At 46.3% G+C, this 20,099-nt stretch overlaps 1 protein-coding gene across 1 annotated transcript; it reads left to right on the top strand.

Annotated features, from left to right (window-relative positions):
• Nucleotides 1-104: 104 nt before the first annotated feature.
• Nucleotides 105-18,301, top strand: LOC132464233 (CD82 antigen-like). Its single transcript, XM_060060521.1, has 9 exons — nucleotides 105-265; nucleotides 2,673-2,745; nucleotides 3,976-4,048; nucleotides 9,009-9,133; nucleotides 10,293-10,367; nucleotides 13,555-13,653; nucleotides 14,183-14,356; nucleotides 16,429-16,512; nucleotides 16,665-18,301. The coding sequence occupies exons 1-9, from the start codon at nucleotides 120-122 to the stop codon at nucleotides 16,740-16,742; spliced, it is 927 nt and encodes a 308-aa protein (XP_059916504.1). The 5' UTR covers nucleotides 105-119; the 3' UTR covers nucleotides 16,743-18,301.
• Nucleotides 18,302-20,099: the final 1,798 nt, after the last annotated feature.

Genomic DNA, 20,099 nt, shown 5'->3' with positions numbered 1-20,099 from the left:
CAGTCAGAGTCACTGAATAGATTTACTATAACTTGCAATGCATAATTGAATGTAATGCAATGTAATGCAACGTTTCCCTCGGACAGGAGATGGTTAACTAGAAGGCTCCTGTCTTCCGCATGGTGGGGGTGTGTTCATTTTCCCATGCACACTTCCTACCATGTTCCCCCCGAGCACCAGACACTCCACACCTACTCACACGCTCGCACAGCCACACGGGAGACGTCAGCTCGTCCACAGCCGCTCTTCCCACGATCCACACAAAGTAAGTCATCGGAGGCTGTATTTTCTATATCTTAAAAGACTTGAAATGTTACATGGAATTTAAAGCGTTAATAAATGCGATGTTGTGGCTCTAGCGCTTTTTTTTAATCCCTTAATACTTTTTCTGAGCGTAAAATATCTTTACTTTGTGACGCGACTCGGTCCTGTATAACGTCAGGCCTGATGTTGACTTAAAAGAGGTGTAACCAGGTTGGGTTTTTGAACTACTGTTTTATGTCTGCTATTATAAAACGTATTTTGGTGAACCCTTGGGTTAATACAGCATTTCAGCGTTTGGATTAAATGAGGTCGGACTGGTCTACTGTTAGGCGAGCCAGCAATTGGTGGATCATTATAGACGGGACGGGGCTAGGGGCCATCCCATTATCCATGTCCCATTATCCAGATCCTCTTCTATTGAGGTGCTATCCAATAGTATGGGAGTCAGAGACCGGTTCTTCAAGTCTCAAAAGTGTAATAATCCGTTATTACCAGGGGAAGTATGTTGAGGTTGACTGGCCATTATGTCGACTTTTAGTGTAAACTGATTGTTTTGGGATCACGTGTGTAAGTGGGTCATTTTGAATGAATGAATGTATGTATGGGTTGCTCTTGTTTTCTTTTTGTACTTTGTTACCACTTACCGGCTGCAGTTTGGTGATTTATGGCAACAGTTGATTCCACCCACCACATGTTATAGTCCAGCATAATCCTGTCTTTTCCCCCACTCTGACACACAGATTACTGTTGCATTGTGTATTGTCTTGTGATTATGTTTTCCAACAAGCACAGATCTGTTGGATTGGTATTGATTTTAAAGCACATTCATAAAGTTTAAACACCTAATGCCAGCTACGACAATACAAGACATAGAAACTGGTTTATTACTTTTGTTGAACTCCTCGCAAGTACTGCAATGTAACCGGAACAATGTTCTAACTAGACATTTTTTGTATTGATTAAACTAGAGTAACTATCTATTAAGGTTAAAAAATGCTACCAGTTGAACAGAGTTCTAACAATGTAATATATAATATAAGTAAACTGGATCTACATTACATGTTCAGCTAAGGTGTGTTGTGGTGACTCCAAAAGTCTTTCTCTTTTAGCAGTTGCGATGACAGGCAGTTCAAGTCTTTGGCTTGCTCACCCCCATAATTTCCAGGCCAGCCTTAACGTTTATAGCTTTCCTGAAGAAACTAAACCAAAACTATATCATTTGTACCATTTCTCATCAGGACATATGGTCAAGGCCTCTCTCTCAGTTCTATGTCTCCGAAAAAAAAAAAAAAAGCCTACCTAAGCTTAAACCCACATGCCACTGCTGCTAACATGTAAACAAACAATCTGTTTTAAGGATTATCCTCATCTCAAGGGACTCTAGCTTAGCTTAAACCTTTCGACCAGGTTCGTGTCTGTTTTATGATTTGTTTTTTCCTGGTATGACGGATGCTATCAGTGACTGACACGGTTACCAAGTATTTGGATGTGGTGGTTGGCTACCAGCCAAAGAGCATACAGTCTTCAACCTAGCCACAAAGAGCCAGGCGTCTGAGTCAGTGAATACAGTTTGAACATGTTCCCTATTTGTGTTCACCGTTGAGCTCGTAAGGTTTGAGTTGGATGCTTATAGCTGTGTCATATGATCTTTAGGGAGTTGTTCTCGAAGGTTTTTCTCAGTGTCCTCAAATAACCACAATGAGAGGGTTTTTTTTTTTCAGTTTGGCGAAACGTCTGCTTTTGGCTTATGCCTTGTCTGTAGAGTGTTCTTGGAACGAGCACATGTAGGTGTTTATCATAAGTTGTGTGTGCGCCCACGCTCAAGGGATAAACCAATCAGAGCAGATCTTGTTGACATCAGTTAGCTGTACAGGAGATCAGTTGTCAACAGATGTGACGTAGAAAACCGCACCTACTCTTATCAGCCTTTTGGAGCAGCTCACAACAATGTCACAACCTCTCAGCATGACTGTTCCTCACTTCGAGAGCTATGCATGCCCTCAAACACGGGCTCTTGCATAATTGCGGAGTTCACTTCGGTTCTCGGGAACAAAACAAGAGATATGGAAAGCGTTGGTGTGCACTGTTTCGACAGAAAACATCAGTTTAAAAACCAAGTTAGTGTTGTGTTGCTGTTTTGTGTGCTTCACTACTGTTTAATCACTATCCCCACTGTGAGGTTGAGATATCGCTCATCTTCCGCATCTCGTTTTCTCTCCTTGTGTCGTTTGATTTCCTCCCATCGCTTCTCTGTAACCCCTTCTCGTGTGTGTGCTGTAAAACATAATCAAATGCTGTACAGGAAAGCGTTGTCTATGAGTGACAGATGTTCTGTACTGTATGTGCTTTGCAGAGTAAAGAAACAGCTTGTGTATTTAACTCTGGTGTCTCTCTCTATCTCTCCGCAGATCTGTCACCATGGGGAAAGGATGCATAACGGCCACCAAATATTTCCTCTTCCTCTTCAACCTCCTGTTCTTCGTAAGTGACCACAGTCCCTCAACATCGAATCACTATCTGACGTGTAACAAGTGTGCTTACACACGCAAACACACACACGCGTTGTTTCAAACACCCCCTGCTCCTTTCCCTACATCATAGCTCCGCCTCCGTGTTGCCTCAACATCAGCAGAGATAGGGCTTGGCCATTGTGTGTCGCTCAACTTTTATTTCCGCTTCTGCAAACGGTTGTTTGAAACCGCCAGACCCTGGAAAATTGACGTACCATGCCACCCATGTGGGTTTAACACAGACACACCTAACCTGCTGGGTGCTACTGATTAATGGGAAAAGGCCTTGTGTCTGTCCCATCCTCTCCTTGCCCCCTACCCCTCCATCTCCTCGCATCAACTCCTCTCTTTGAAAACCTTCGAGTCACCAGAAGAGGAGGACGATGATGACGATGACGACGATGTCCAGACCTTTTCCCGTGTCTGCAGCCGTTAAACCCTCAGACAGACCTTTCGATGTGGCCCCACTACTGCTTTCCTAATGGGAAGCATGTGTGTCTGTGTGTGTTTGTGTGTTTATTGGTCTGAAATGTGTCGGCGTTTGGGTTAGAGGAAGACTCGTGGAGGCTTGTGCGGGACAGGAAGTTGATACACGGCGGTGGCTCGAGGGGTGGGGGTTGACTGAGGCATTTAAATGAACACGTTAAGGGAGGGTTTTAATTAGTACGGGGGGAGTAGTACTGGAGGAGAAGGGGAGTAGCAGCCACGTGGCTGAGTGGATGTGTTTACTGGTCCGTCCAAGCCACCCAAACACAGGTTTCCAATGTCCGAACCGTATTTAGGGTAGGGAGATTAAATGCACTCGTTTTACTTCGCACTATTTTAATTCACCAGTATGCCGTGGAATACACAATACTCCGTTTCTAGAAGCCTTAGTCCTGCCGTTGCTCTGGGTTTCTGTAGGTTTTTTGTAGTACTTCTCAACTGAGCAAGAAAACATCTTCGAACTGTTGTCATGGGGGGCTCGACCGAACGTAGGAGACAGACCACAGACCAACAGATGCAGCTCCAATTCAGGAGCACTTAGTGGGTTAGGTATCTTGCTAATGGATTGGCCGGGAGTCGAACACCCGAACCAATACAACTCCCCCCCCCCCCCCCACCCCCCTCCTCATGTGTATACAGTAATGTTATGTATGTCTGAAAGCAGATAATTGTGATCCTGCACTGCTCTGATCTCCACTCCGTGTGTCTCCGGCAGATCTTCGGAGGGCTCATCATGGGCTTCGGACTGTGGGTGCGCCTGGACACCATGAGCTTCATGGCAGTGTTGCGTAAGTAGTGTAGTACACACAACAGACACACACACTGGAACACAGACACGCACTGAGACAAAGACACATACTGGAATACAGACACACTGGGACACACACGCATAACTCCTCTTTCTATCTCTCTCCCACACCCTCATACTCACTCTATCTTGTTCTATCGCCCTACATGTGTGTGTGCGTGTGTGTTTAAAGACGCACACAAAATATCTCCCATTCACTCATACACTCTCTCTCTCTCTTCTGTGCCTGGAATGCACCGCCTATTTGCCAAATCACGAACTCTGGCATCCACATCGGCAATGCTGCCTGAGTGACTGAGTTCAGCCGGATGGATAAAAAAAAAAAGTACAACGGAGAGAGTCCACCGCTGTGGCCGTTCCCCATGGGGCTAACTCTGGGGGGTTTCTTCCCATTGGCCCGTTTCCCACACGGCTGAAGGAAGTAGGCTATAAAGCCGGAGGAATGTTTGCAGTAAATCAAAGATGATGCCGATGGCTGACCACGGACGACTTCCTAAAGCACTTGATAGCGGCCCTGTGATAGCCTGACGCTGTTTCGTCTAGTGCCTCTCTCACGCACACACACATAGAGGATGAAGAGGCTGTTGAGCCTCTACCTCTCATCAATCAATGTTGTCTCAGCCACTGTTTTTTTTTGTTTTGTTTCATCACGTGTTGAGGGTATTTCACAGAAGTGAGCTCTGGCCGTGCTCTCGCCTCTCCCCCCCCCCCCTCCCCCCTCTGCCCCCAGACCGTGGTCCTCCTCACAGTCCCACTCTTGTGTAGAAGATGTTGTCAGATCTGATCTATTTCTCGACTTTCCCCTCCAGCTGTGAGTAGGAGGAAGAGGTGAACCCGCCACAAGAATAAAAATAAACAGAGCCTATACTGGCTGCTCCAGGTGGCTCCCAGGTGGGTCCCACCCCTCTCTCCCTCATCTGTCTCTGTCTCTCCCTCCTCTCTCTGTCTGTGTCTGTCTCTCTCTCTCTTTGTCTCTCTCTCTCTCTCTCTCCGTCTCTCTCTGTATCTCTCCGTCTCTCTCACTCACTCTCTCTGTCTCTGTCTCTCTCTCTCTCTCTCTCTCTCTATCTGTGTCTGTCTCTCTCTCTCTCTTTGTCTCTCTCTCTCTCCGTCTCTCTCTGTATCTCTCTCTCTCTCTCTCTCTCTCTCTCTCACGGGCCGCTTGTGTTTGAGCGAGAGCCATCGGAGCGGAGAAGCTGTGAAAAAAAAAAGTAACTAATCAAACTCACATTCTCACATTCCCTCGCATGCATGGGTCTCTTCATGTGAACCCGGCGCTGTGTACAGAAACTCCAGACTCTCCCCTCTCGTAAACCCAAATGCTTTCAACGTGCCCCGAGAACAGATGGAACTCTGCTGAGAGAAGCACTTTTTATTTGTGATCCGTCTCTCTCTCTCTCTCTCTCTCTCTCTTGCTCGCTCCGCTCTTTCTCCCTGCCAAAGCAAGAAGAAGAGGTTTCTATTTCTCGCTCTCTCGTCTGGAAGTGAAACGCATAATTTTGAAAACACGGTTCTTTTTCTGGGTGCCCTGTTTCGGGAGCGCACCCGTTCTTGCGCTCAACTAGGTTGTTCCCTAAATCCGGCGCACACGCTCAAAGTACTTTCCCTTCAGCGCTGCTGTAGGCCATCCGTCCGTCAGCGAGTGCATTGTGTCTGGAGACGTGAGAGTGAGCGAGATCTGTGCTTTCAGGCTGAGAGCCCTCTTTATTTGGGCCTGGTAAGTGGCCACATCCGCCCCGCTTGGACTAATGAGTGTGTGTTTGTAATGGACATGGCATTTTCATTGAAAAGAGAAACTAACATACAATCGGCTTGAAAGAGAGAAGGAATGACACGTAGCGATCAAACCCACTGGCGCACTCGTGAGTTGAGCTTGCCCAACTCAGCGGTTGTGATAGCGAGAGTAAGCCGTTCCGGCCCTTGTTCACCCCTTCATCCACCAAGCATGCAGGTTTTATCTAACGCTGGGTGTTGTCATGGCAGCACTACGGGCACCGTGCGGACCCTCCTTTGTGGACCACATCCAGGGTCAACGGGGTCTGGATCCTGCCTTATCCCTGAGGCCTGCCTGCCTGTAGCACGGGGCCACTGCCCAGCATGGTGTCATGTCTGAAGGTCCTGACCGCTTATTGTTGTTTTACCCATTGGCTGCTTTCCTCCAGGCTGGCTTCAATCCAGGTTCACTGCCTGTGAGGTTTTTCCTCTGGCCTTCTCCTTTGTCTAATTTGTCGGCTTTATCTGTTTTTTTCCCACTCGGAAACTCCTGAAACTTCTGCTGCGTAAACATTTTCTCAAGTAAAAAGTAAAAGGAAATCCTAGCACCTTTTTGATGTTTTTCTATTTATCTAACGGGGAACAGTACACTTTGTGTTGTTCGGAGTGACACAAAAGGCTTCCTAATTTTGAAGCAGTGGTTATATTCCGGTCGCTTTCTCATTTTCTTTCAAATTGGATTAAACTGTCTGGCTGTTCATCCTCGGACCCCGGAATGATTAATCACAGTCGGAGTGGCTCTCGCTCTGCTCTGTATAACGGGGTGTGTGCTCTCCTGCACTCCTATTGGTCCCTGGAGTCCCGTCTCCTGTTCTAGAAGCCTCCACGGAAGCAAGGATCAAAGCAGGAGGGAGCTGATGTTTATTGACTTTCAGGGTTTTCCTTGTGAAGTTATAGCTAGAGACTGAAACCAGGGGAAAGAGTTTTCCATTCTTGGTGAGTTGTATTAATAGAGCCCTGTTGCTGCTGCCATGACGACTCCGGGGAAACTTAGGGAATGTTTGGATTTTGGTGGTCTTTATTTTCCGGCAGAAAAGGTCAACTCTCTCCAACTCTTTCTTTCTCTTTCTGCTAACGACCTGTTTGTACTTCTCTTATCAGCACTGGGGCTTTGGTGGCTCTCTGCTGCGCCCTGACATTTCTGCATTTGGTCTAGCCAGCACTCGCCAAAACATGGCTTGACGTTGTGTTCAAACCAATGGAACCGGGGCCAGGGTAGTGTGTGAAGAAACACTGTGTGAAAATCCTTTCTTAAACCACCCACTGCTCCAAAATGGTGTCTCATGAGGGGCGGGCAAATCCTAAGCTTATTGGATCTAAACCGCAGAAATGCATTGGAAATTAGTCTGCGTGGCGTAATCTGTATATATTTGAAGCCATTCCATTTCCCCAGCAGTGTTTACAGATTGTGTGTAAGGTGGCTTTGGACATGCTTACAGAAGGCGCTGCTTCACCAAACACTGCACTGCCTGTCTCACCTCTCCGAATGGAAATTTTCCTCGGAGACGGTAGAAGACGGAGCCTTTCCTCAACTGGCCAGCAGAACAGCGAGGTGGAAACCTGCCACAAGAAGTGCATAAACGTGGCGCACACGCGCGGACTTCAGGAGAAGAAGGCTGTGTTTTAGCTTCACCACAGACGACACACAGATGTTCAACCGAAACAGAGAGAGAGAGAGAGAGAGAGAGAGAGAGAGAGAGAGAGAGAGTGTGTGTGCATGGTTGGGATTCTATTCATAAAGCAGCCTAGTTTTGCATGTCTACATGTTCACTTTGTGTATGTGAGGTGGGCGGGGTTTTGCTGTGCACATGCATAAGTCACCCAGGCGCCATTTAAAGTTCAAAGTGAGGCAAAAGCACGCTAGATATAGATCACATGGTTCACTGTTCCTCTTAAATGCTACCTTGCAACCCCACACACAGACATATCCACACATATGCTCTCTATACGATCCCCCTCTACTTAGACGCGAGGTGGAGGGCCCTGGCGGCCAGCGAGACCTTTTTAGCCGGCAATTGCACTCCAACCACCACATCAAGTACCCCTTGCTTTGATTAAACCTATATAGAAGATTGTATGCATGTGTGTGTGATTGTGTGTGTGGCCGTGTGTGTATGTTGATATAAAGACGCCCATGTGGCAGTGAATGTATTTTCGGCCGTGCCACAGTATAGCTCCACTTCAGAGGTCAGAAAGGCAAGCTCGGAGGCTACAGGTGTTGGTGAAATAGGTGACATTTTAGGATGTCAGCGAGGTTAATAAAACAAACAGAACTCATCTTCTGATTGCTGGGAGGATAATCAGATCAGACGAAGCAGGGATTTGAAATGACTTAATCCGTTTCCGTCCTGTCTGCGCGCCCGCCAAAGTGACATTGTGTTACTTGATGGAAGGGCAGTTGTTGTGCGTGCGCCGAAGTGAATTGGCGGTCAGGGACGGGGTGTTGTGTTAAGTGATTGCCACGAGGTGCAGGTGCTGTTGCTGGCCAAGAACCGTGGAGCCTGCGTCCAAGCTGCCCCTCAAAGCCTGGGGCCCTGGAGAGTCTTATCTGGCAAGAGAGTCTTGCCAGATAACACCAGACCCCAGAATGGATCTAGTGTTATCTGGACACAATGCTTAAAGGCGCAGTGACTAGAATTTAGCGGCATGTAGTAGGGTGAAAGGTGAGGTGAAACCAACTGTTTACTATATAAAATAAAGGGCTTATTCCAAGGGCATGAAAGCACACCAATTCTTAATTAATGGGATTAATATATTTTTTGAAACATACTTACAGTGTGTATGTTTATTATTAATGTTTTATTCCATTTTGCCGTGTCTACTGCGCTAGATTTCACTAAATACTACACACTGAAACTTTAACAATCCTAACACTCAAATACGGTCATGTTTGTTGTTTTTGGTCTTTTTTTATTACTTTATTTATATACTTTAATGCCAATGAAAGTGTCTACTCAAATGATGGTTCTCTACGTGTGTGTTTTGTGTTTATCTTGTGTGTCTCATGGTTCATATGCAAAAACTGTTAACTGATGCTCCGAAATGCCTCGACGTGCGTGGGCTCTTTGCATTATGCTCATTATCACGTGCTCTCCGCCTGCTGACTCCAACACCGTCCAGACCTTGTGTTTGATCTCTCTCCCGCCCCTTTCTATCTCTCTCCACAGAGGACTCCTCGGACACGGTGAACGTGGCGTCCTACATCCTCATCGGGGTGGGCGCCCTCACCATGTCCATGGGCTTCTTCGGCTGCATCGGCGCCGTCTATGAGATCCGGTGTCTGCTGGGCCTGGTGAGAACCTCGTCTCAGACCCCGGGGTCGTAAAGAGACCGCGGGCCAGCTGGCTCTACAGAGACGCTCGTAAATAGACCGGGGGAGACATGTGCGTTTAGCCAGTCCCACCTGTCTGAGTAACGAAAGGAAAGGCGTACGTCAATTAGCCAAGTGTGACTCACAGTGACTCACCTCAGCATGGCATTTTAAACGCAACTTGTGAAACCGTGTGTGTGTGAGAGTGTGTGAGTTTTAGGCCTTTGTGTTAAAACACCTTGGATGATTACAACCAAAGCTGGTTTGTGTGTGTGTGTGTGTGTGTGTGTGTGTGTGTGTGTTTGTGTGTGTGTTGGGGTTCTGACCTGCAAGTGGTTCAGAGAATCTATAGTGACCTAATTTTTTTTAGAGACAGTGGCCAGCTGGCACCCCTTATGTTATCCCCAAATACCCTCCACACACACACACACAAGTAGCAGCTTTGCCATTCTTACACACACACACACACACACACACACACACACACACACACACACACACACACACACCCACTTCCGTCACACACACACACACACACATTGTCATAAATACACATTGTCAAACACACCGGCATGTCGTGTCGGAGTGGACAGTGTCGCTCTGCCTTGGAGGATATTTAACAGATTACATCGTCTTTCTACGTAGGTGCCCCAGAGATTAAAATGTAAGACAAAGCATCCGTAAAGAAGGATTAATTGCAAATGAAAATGAAAGGATGGTGGTGGTGGGGGGGGGTAACAGGTCTCAAAAGGGCTCTCGGAGAATAAAAAATTGACGAGACAACCCATGTGCTACGACCCTAAATGGGCATCAGACGTAGCAGGGAGGTAACACGTCAGAGAGGGGACGGCCAGCAGCATCCATAGGCCGTAACACAACACACATGCCAACACATTAAGTTGCGTTGGTATTCGAAATTTCAAGCTGTTTGTGCGTGTGTAAGGCTCTTAACACCATCGCATGTTGTGTGTGTGTGTGTGTGTGTGTGTGTGTGTGTGTGTGTGTGTGTGTGTGTGTGTGTGTGTGTGTGTGTGTGTGTGTGTGTGTGTGTGTGTGTGTGTGTGTGTGTGTGTGTGTGTGTGTGTGTGTGTGTGTGTACTATATACCATGTGACATCCTATCCATTGTCTCTCCTCCGCAGTACTTCACCTGCCTGCTGCTGATCCTCATCGCCCAGGTGACCGCCGGCGTGCTAGTGTACTACCAGCAGGAACAGGTGAGCTGCCCTCCACTGCACACACCGTCCTCACACACACGGCCCGCATGAACCCCTCCAGGTTCATTCAGAAGTTAACCGGACAATCCTATTGGATAATCCCAATCCGCTGAGAATCACAACGTGTGGCCTCGCATCTCCCTGACGTGGAGCGACAGCCTTGGAGAAGTGCACTGTCGGCTACTCAGCGACTCTAACTTCAAACCAGTCAGCAGGAAGAGGAGGAAACCCAAGAGATGTCCCTTCTTTCCCCAGGGATTGTTAGGAGTTCCCTCTAGCTTCTGCTGCATCCTTTTATCTTCTACTGTTATGACCCCTGGATCCTATCACGAACACACACACACACACACACACACACACACACACACACACACACACACACACACACACACACACACACACACACACACACACACACACACACACACACACACACACACACACACACACACAGCTTGGCGTCGGTTGACATGTTCCAGGACTAATGTCTGCCAGGAATCCCCCCTGTCTCTGATTCACCCAGCACTGATTCATCCAGCGGGTATCCGGATAATGTGCGTTTCTAAAGAAAGAGAGCGAGGGAATCATTGTGAGGAGAATTCGCTGAAGCTAGCGCTGCTATTGTTTATTGTGTAACCCTATGTCTTAATAGGGCCATGTTGGCATGTCTACTATCAGCCATGGTTACCATACCGCATATAGTCAAACACCGGGGGAACTCTGAGGTGTCCGGTGAGATGGTGCCCCCTTCAGGGGACATGAGGGAACAATGGGTTTATGGAGTTTCCGGGAGTTTCCCCTCTGGGTTTCCTGTTGGCAGAAGTGACTCAACTATTGATTTGACTGTTTCATACTCATACTCAGCGGTACGGATTCTGACCTTGTATGACCTGGCTCTGGAAGGGAATTACTGTAAGTGAAATTCTAAATATGAACCCCTCCGGGAAGACCCCTTTTAAAATAAAAAGTAAAATGCAGCTCCTGCTCTGAAAGTACCCAAAATCCAAGAGAGCTCAGAGATTCACGCTTATTCAGCGCAACGGGTTTTCCCGCTGTCTCACAAGCTAGTATATGTGGGTTTTTCCAGGTGACACACACACACACACACACACACACACACACACACACACACACACACACACACACACACACACACACACACACACACACACACACACACACACACACACACACACACACACACTCCTCGGGCCGGTTCTGTGAGCCAGGGGCCCGGGGCCTGGCTCTGCTCGGCTCACCCTGTAGAACTCGTGATAAGGGGAGCGGAGCCGGGCCGCTCTGGGCCCTTCACATGTTTACCTTTCCTCTGACGCTCTGTGTGTGTGCGTGTGTTAGGGCTTTGACTTTTGCCCAAAAATCATATTCGAAGTTCGTTTGTTTATTAATATTAATATTCGAATATATTCGAATATTTATTAATATTTTGACCATTAAATGCCTTCAGTAAGACCTGGGCTGAATCCGAATACTTAGTACATACTATTTCTGTTCAGTGTCTACTACTTGACCGTACTACACTTGACAGTGTAGTACGGTCTACAGCTATGCGTAGAACGCCTCTGAACGCTTCCGAACACCGCCGAAACTCCACCGGATGTTTGGAGATGACGTATCTCCCCTCAGATGCCGGCAAAATTACCTTGATAAGATACCTGTTTTCCGTCTTGTCATCGTTGTTATTAAATTAAAAATGTCTCTTTTTACTTAATTACTTACTTTACTTTTTTAATGTCTCTTTTTTTCGCCGCTTTCTACGACGTCTTTCTAAGCCGCTGTTGGTAGTGTCGGGTCAGCCATCTCTTCTTCGTTCGTTACCCGACTCCTCTCAACAACAACAACGGAGGAGGAGGAAAAGAGAGAGATCTCTCTCAACAACAACAACGAGGAGGAGGAAAAGAGAGAGATCAATGCGTACTGAGCATTCGGACGCGCTATATTTGTGGCGTACTACAAAATGCATACTATAAGTATGAGTATTCGGATTCAGCCCTGGGTTTTTTCGAGGTTTGTTTACCGGCGTTGCTATGGTTACCGGTCTTACGTGTTCCAACTGTTATAGGGTTTCTAATAAATCGCTGTCTAATCAATACTTAATTTACTGCCTCTTCCGTGGTCATTACAATATTATGAATAGACTGCGTCAGGTTCTCCGACGTCTCTCCCTCTTGGCCTGCCCATAACAGGTTCGAATATTAAGGGCTGCCTAATATTCGTTCGAATTTTGATTTATTTTTTTGATATTCGAATTATATTCGAATTACGAAGTTCGAAGTCAAAGCCCTAGCGTGTGTGTGCGTTTTTACACTCTGTCTGACAGTGTGTGGCAGGGTGCCTGTGTGGGTGTGGGTGTGGATGTTTTTGTTGGTTCTTTGTGTGAATACTAGGGGTGTGTATGTGGGCGTGCGCATGTGGGTGTATGAATGTGTGTTAGTTTCTGTTTTTGGTAATTTGTGCCTGTGTGTGTGGGTGGGTGTGTGTGCATGTTTGGGCATGTGTGTGCATGATTAATTTGTGTGTTTGGGGCGTTTGTGCGCGTGCGTGTGCAAGTATGTGTGCGTTCGTGTGTGTGTGTGTGATTGTGTGTATGTGTGTTTGTAGGCGAGAGAGAGGGAAAGGAAAAGGACACATGCATGTGATGCAGCACATGCAGCACCCGGCCCTGTGGCCCGGGGCTGCACCCTGTACTTGGGGTTAACCACAGGGCAGGGCGGCACGCTGGGCCTGGGAGAGGTGCTCCCGGCTCTGGGGGAGGCAGCGCCGCGCTCTGGCCCCACCCTGGCCCTTCCTACACACACAGGGGAGCTGCCATGCAGGCTTTCATGATGCAGCGTAGACCCCTGAGCAGGGGCATCTGATGTCACGCCGAAACCGGCGCCGGACCCCGGGTTCGATTCATAAAAACATAAAACAACAAAGCAGCAAGCAACTTTTTATTATTTTTATGTCCCAAACATGACCCAAAAGTTGGAAACGCCTGGAGCTTCCCTTTTCTTTATGCCGTGTTGCTTCCCTCCACACACCCGGGCTCGTCCGTGAGAGCGTACCTGTTTGCACGGAGGCGTTTTAATTACAGTGATTACCATCGGAACGTTGAAGCAGCCCAAACACTGCTCAGTTTTTCCCATCCTAACCGTATTCCCCCCCCGCCCTCACTGTGTCCCTCCAGCTGAAGACGGAGCTCTCCAACATCATTAACGGCATGCTGGTCAACTACACGGGCCAGAACAAAACCACGGACCAAACCTGGGACTACATTCAGAGGACGGTGAGTGGAGTCCACGCAGCTGCCGCCCTCGCTGCCTTCAAAAGGTTTAGATGTATACTCTGCCTAGAAGAGTGGATGGAGGGCAGCCATTTTGGGGCCCTTAACACACACGCACAGGAATACACACACACACATTCATATACACACACACACCAAGTAATATCCCCAAACTCTGACCTGCTGACGCTCGGGCCGTAAACAAGCAAGGGTCTGCCCTGTGAGGGTGCTGAGTTCCAGGCTTTCTATCCCTCACTTCCTGCCCTCAGTCCCATTGGTTCTGGGTCTCCTGCCATGTGTGGCTCTGGCCTGTGGCAGTCTTCAGCCTTAGCCACCGCCAGGACAAAGCCTGTTTTTCCCAACAATCGGGAGCAAATTCTAATTATGCCCATACATAAATATTTTTTCTGTTTTGTGGTCTGTTTGGTTTTGCTCCTTCGGTTGTACTTATTGTTCATCCATGTTTTTTATGTAATCAAGCATATGTCTCTTTCTCTTTGTCTCTTTCTCTCTCTCCCTCTCCCCCTCACAGATGCAGTGCTGTGGTTGGAATGGCCCGGGTAACTGGTCGGAGAACCTGGTGATCAAGAACAGCACTGGTTTCATGTACTCGTGTTCCTGCCGTAACGAAACTAGGCCGGGCACGTCGATGGCGGAGAGCGGTCTGTGTGACAGCCTCTCTGTCGAGCTGCCCGTCTTCGAAACGGTAAACGACCAACACACCACCCGTGAAATCACGCGCTTCAACTCTCATTTACTTTTACCTTTACATTTAGAGCATTAAGCAGACGGTTTAATCCAAAGCGACTTACAATGGCCTGAAAAGAAAGATGAACAGACACCTGAGGTCTCAAAGGAGAGTTTTCTTTGCTTTACTTCCGACACTGAATTTGAGAGCGTCACTTAGTTAGGATGGATAGACCGATATTCATTGCGAAATGCAAGCTTAGAAATATCTGGATGTTCTGAAAATGCTACTCAAAATCCTGACTCATCAAAATCTATTTTCGTATTCTATTTAGGGCTTTATAACTGACAGTGAAGGGCCCACGCCGGAGGAAATTTGTATGTTTTCCAGATGCTGGCATCTTATCATCTAATTAGTCACTGTTGTTTCCACTGAAGTCTCTATTTGAATATGACTTCCTGCACTGGACCTTTAGTAGAAAGCGATGCATGCAAAACTTGCAGCGCTGTGCTTTGAAAACTAGTGTGCGTGCTTGTGTGTGTGTTTGTGTGTCTCTCATCAACTCTTCTTGTGTTATTCGTGCATGTGCCAAATAATTGATACGTTGATATGGCCTCAATGATAAGGAAGTGTGAAATAAGAACTAGGCACAGTGATAAACCCTGAGCGTGAACGTCTGTTATTGATATCAAAACCGCGTCCTGCTGCACCTCGAAGAAACACGAAACCAGTACATAATTAACGCTTGGCACGTTGGCCCATTGTCTGTTGGTGAGTGTGCTGCTGCCGCATGCCTTCATACACGTAGTAGGACATGACTGGACCAGTCCGTGGGGTAACTCCCAGCATGCAACTCTGTCTCCCGCGCCCGTCATCTGAGGCCTGATGGTGGAGCTCCAGTCACTTCAAAACCCCGTCAGAACCTATCCCCCTCTGTGCTGTTCGTTTTGGTGTGTGTGTGTGTGTGTGTGTGTGTGTGTGTGTGTGTGTGTGTGTGTGTGTGTGTGTGTGTGTGTGTGTGTGTGTGTGTGTGTGTGTGTGTGTGTGTGTGTGTGTGTGTGTGTGTGTGTGTGTGTGTGTGTGTGTGTGCGTGCGTGCTTGTGCAAATGCTTCTGTCATTTTAATCCCTTTTTTCCCCTTCGTCAGTCGCGTTGCATTCATCTCCCTTCCCTTCCTCAACGTTTTTTTTAATCTGTTTATGTGAAGGTGCGTGGACACTTTGACAGTTAGCCGTTGACAGTTTGGAACCGGCCACCTTGGCAAACATTATTTAGTTGGGTGTAGGCGTTTGTCGGCACAGTGCGCAAGCAAATTTTATTTACATTCCAATACAAGATAATGTGGAAAAATGCTAGCATAGGCCGATTGTGATAACCAAATAACTAAATGCAAAATGTATTCCTACTTTGGATCAGGGAGACATCAGTTACTGTACTGAAGCCAATGATAGCCCTTGTATAATACCTTGCACCCATCAATCAAATCAGATCCAACAGATCTGTTGCCTACATCTTCAGTCCATGTACCTGGTTGCTAATACACAAGTAGATACTCCAGTCATTATTAAACAGCACCGCTTACACTAACAGCGTAGACGAAGACTGTTGGTTTTGTGTTTGTTGTATGTTTTGGTAGAAGTTGTTTCCTACAATAAAAAACGACAAGCCGGTCCAACTCTTATTAAACAGCGTTGTTTCCCTAGAATTGGACCACTTGCAGTACTTTATGGACTAATCTGTTCAATGTCCACGCGGTGTTGGCACTGGGCTTTAGGCGCCAGTGATTTAAAATGCATTATCTCTAATTAATCCACCTTTGGGGCGACCATGTTCTTCAGCACCAATGTATCCTATGCCCTCAGTCAACTGTTGTGTTTGTAGCCGGCAGTGTATCCTGCAGAGAGTCACCTCTACAGTCAACCCGCTATCTATGATGTTCTAAACCTGCTCTCTCTCTCTCTCTCTCTCTCTCTCTCTCTCTCTCTCTCTCTCTCTCTCTCTCTCTCTCTCTCTCTCTCTCTCTCTCTCTCTCTCTCTCTCTCTCTCTCTCTCTCTCTCTCTCTCTCTCTCTCTCTCTCTCTCTCTCTCTAGGGCTGTGAAAGCAGCGTGGAGGGGTGGCTCCATGACAACATGGGAGTTATTCTTGGAATCTGTGTTGCAGTCGCTGTCGTGGAGGTATGTATCCCTGTGTGTGTCCGAGTACACACAAGGATGTGTTCGAGAGGGGGGTTATCTGTCATAATTACCACCGCAGATAGGCAGGCATGCCTGCGCGTGTGGCCGTGTGTGCCGTCAGCTGTGTTGACCAGTCTGTGTTGTGCCCGCAGCTCCTGGGAATGATCCTGTCGATGTGTCTGTGCAAGAGCGTCGTGGTGGAGGACTACTCCAAAGTCCCCAAATACTGAGCTTCAAACCAGCTGTAGCACACACACACACACACACACACACACACACACACACACACACACACACACACACACACACACACACACACACACACACACACACACACACACACACACACACACACACACACACACACACACACACAGAGAGAGAACTCCTCTCCCTCTCCCACACCATCACACTCCCTCTATCGTGTTCTATCTCCCTGCATGTTTGTGTGCGTGTGTGTTTAAAGAGAAACACACACCCAGGACAAAATATGTCCCTCTACCGTTCACTCATACACAGAACACACGGCATAGCAGCTGTCACCACGCTCTCTGAGCAGACAGCTGTGTACATTTCTTATTTTAAGACACACCCACATGCACGTGTTTGTGTGTGTGTGTTTGTGTGTGTGCGTGGTTGTTCGTGGAAGCCTCTCAGTCCAGCTGGACTCGTGGACTTCATGGAATGAATCGTTGGCCTCACGTTGCCACATGAATGAAATATTGTAGAAATCAAATGAAAGGAGTCGTTGTTTATTTTGGTGGGATGCAAGAGTTGTAGCGTCCTTTCTTTGTAGTACGTTAATATTGACGTGTGAGTAGATCCTTGCGTTGTATCGCTTTCAGGACCTCTCTCTCTGGGCGTCTCCGGCGTCCAGACCAGATCTGCGTGGAGACCTGCACTATGTGGGCGAGTGTGTGTGTGTGCGTGCGTGTGTCCACGTTGCATCCAGTGAGTTATCATCGTTATTATCATTATTTTCATGTTGTCACTTTTTTCAAGTGTGTATATATATATATATATATATGACTATGCGAAGGGATTATTGCCTTCATCTGCGCGGTCAGCGCTTTTGCAAGGGAAGAGTGGTCTCCCACATACCTTTTGTTTGAGTTGTTTTGTGTTTCCCTTCCTGTGTTTTTAATGATGTACAGACTCGGCAGCCACAGCACTATCGAGGGCCAAATATGAACTCAGAGCCCGATATTTTAGTTTGTCAGACTGTTATCTCCATTCCAACTCACCTCCTTTTTGAAGTGGCTTTTTCTAGTGGGAACTAGTTAACTTTTCATTTTTTTCAGGCTTTTCGCTACCCTTTTGGTAATGACTGATTTATTAAAATTCAACACTTTTCGCCAACAAAAAAAATAACAGGAAAAGGAAATAATAGGGAAGAAATTTGATTTATCTTATGACTTTTTATTGTATTTTAATTATAGAGCTGCTGTGCGCATCATTGTTTTTGACATGATCATCACATGTGTATATTTAAATTACATTTCGTCTGTGGAAACCACAAATGTCTAAAGAAAATCCAAATAACATGTTTTCCTGGAAAAGTATAGGCCGATTATCAAATCAGTATTTAAACAAGGCGAAACTAGACACTAATTGAGAACCGGCCACATTAATTTAACAAAAAAAAAATGAAGGTTTTGTATTTTGTTACACCTATTTTACATGTCCTTTGCAAAATAACCATATCGTGTCCCAGTTTTATGTTAATTGTTTCTTTTTGTATTTCTTTTTTGTATTATCATGACTTGTCAATAAACGAGACAGAAATATATTTGAGTATTTAATAACATTGAATTCTACAACCAATGTGCTCAACTCATATGAAGTTATATGGTTACTTTCTTATATCTTTGGGAAGGTTGTTTGTTAGGAAGCTGCTATCCGTAAATAGACCACACGGTGGCGATGTAACATCAATTGTCGGATTGAAGAACACTTATTATTCAAGAATAGATTCGGCTGTTATTATTTTTGAGTAATTGGTCTCAAACTCTCTAAAATCAATGGTTAAACCAAACAAAGGAGGCCACAAACGCTTCTTGTCTTCTAATATATCAGATAGTAATTCATTGATAATGAAACCAATGAGCGTTGAGAACAATCTGACTGTTCCAACAAAGATTTAAAGGCAATTACTCTTATCGCGTCCTCCTAGACATAAACAACTCACTGCAGTGATTACGAATTGAGTCAAACAAAGGAAGAAGTTTGAGAGTAAGAATGTGATTCTTTGAGCTTCACTTCGATACCTTTTGAGCTGCATATTTGACACCTACATTTGCATTTCAATGAAAACGTTGCAATAACGATAGCAGTGTATCCCCCTACTCACAGACACACCTCATCTACCCTATCTCTCTCTCTCTGCCTCCTTCCCCCCTACACACCCTCTCTCCTCGCCCCTCTCCCTCCACTGGGTGTATTGAACCTCAAAAGGGACACACTTCAATCTGAGAGCAACATTCATCAAAGTCCATCTCTTACCTCAGCCAAGGTCAGTGACTTCCTGCCGGCGTGGATTTTTGGTGGGGAGTTAATAAAATCCCCAGGTGGTTTGTCAAGTAGGCCTACTGGTGAATAATGTCCCCCTTTCCCCTGTTTGTGTGTCTCTAATAATTGGGGAAAACACACGGAACTGAACGACAAGCGAGGGTCTCACATGCATGATCACACTGAACGCTTCGACAATGGGACTCAACAGAAGAAAAGGAAATAGTACGCTAAATGAAACACAGATCCCTTGAAGTATTTTTTCTCTAGTCCCCCCTAGATAGAAAGTGAGTTGTAAATCGTCCCTGAGGGGCGTGTAGTCACGATGAAACAATGCAACACTGACAACAGCGTCACATCAGAGATGCACAAATTCAAGAGACCCCGTCTGAACAGGCAAACACAAGTATGTTCTGAATAAAATATGCGATCATAATAATACCAATAGGCCTAATAGTTACATATAGAAAGTGTGTGCAATCGTAATTATGCAATCACAGTTCCTTTCCAGATGAGTAGGTATATCTTAATTTGAGATAGTGCGGGTGTGTGGTTTTTCCCTCGTCCCGCTCCTCCGATGTGGACGCGTGCCCATTTATTTAGCCCCGGGCAGACAGCACGTCGATTCACATTAGCCTCCGAATCGATCAATCATTTCGTCAAGAATTTATTTTCTAACCCTATAGAAACGTCGTAAATAATACATGAACATTGCGGTTTACCCAGGAATCCTAAAGTAAAACATAACTTGTAGAGCAGATCAGAGGTCTTCAACAGGGGGTCCTCGAACCCTAGGGGGTCTTGGTTGATTAGACATTTTTTTTATATTCCCCCCGCATTTTTTTCCACAAATTGAAATGTCTTTAAATAGACATTAACATGAATCCAACACACTAGCCGCGTTTACATGGACACTTTTGATCAGATTTCTAACCGGAATGGATCTCAAAAGCCGCTACAGGAAGCTCCACACTCTCTCTGCAACAAGAGACGCTACTCAGCAGATATATAGAACATAATTCAGTGCATCCAAAATATCTCCCGGAAAACAATGTGTGTGTGGATTCCTATCATGCGAT

This window comes from Gadus macrocephalus, chromosome 9 (genome assembly GCF_031168955.1).
Source record: "Gadus macrocephalus chromosome 9, ASM3116895v1".
In the NCBI taxonomy this organism is placed as follows: Eukaryota; Metazoa; Chordata; class Actinopteri; order Gadiformes; family Gadidae; genus Gadus; species Gadus macrocephalus.
This window is presented reverse-complemented; position numbering and strand designations above follow the sequence as displayed.

Bases quoted from the DNA above. Each gene is read 5' to 3' on its own strand.
- LOC132464233 (XM_060060521.1), top strand. From the start codon at position 120: ATGGTGGGGGTGTGTTCATTTTCCCATGCACACTTCCTACCATGTTCC. The intron at 4,049-9,008 runs GTAAGTAGTGTA...CTCTCTCCACAG, and splicing joins GAGCTTCATGGCAGTGTTGC to AGGACTCCTCGGACACGGTG. The intron at 14,357-16,428 runs GTAAACGACCAA...CTCTCTCTCTAG, and splicing joins AGCTGCCCGTCTTCGAAACG to GGCTGTGAAAGCAGCGTGGA.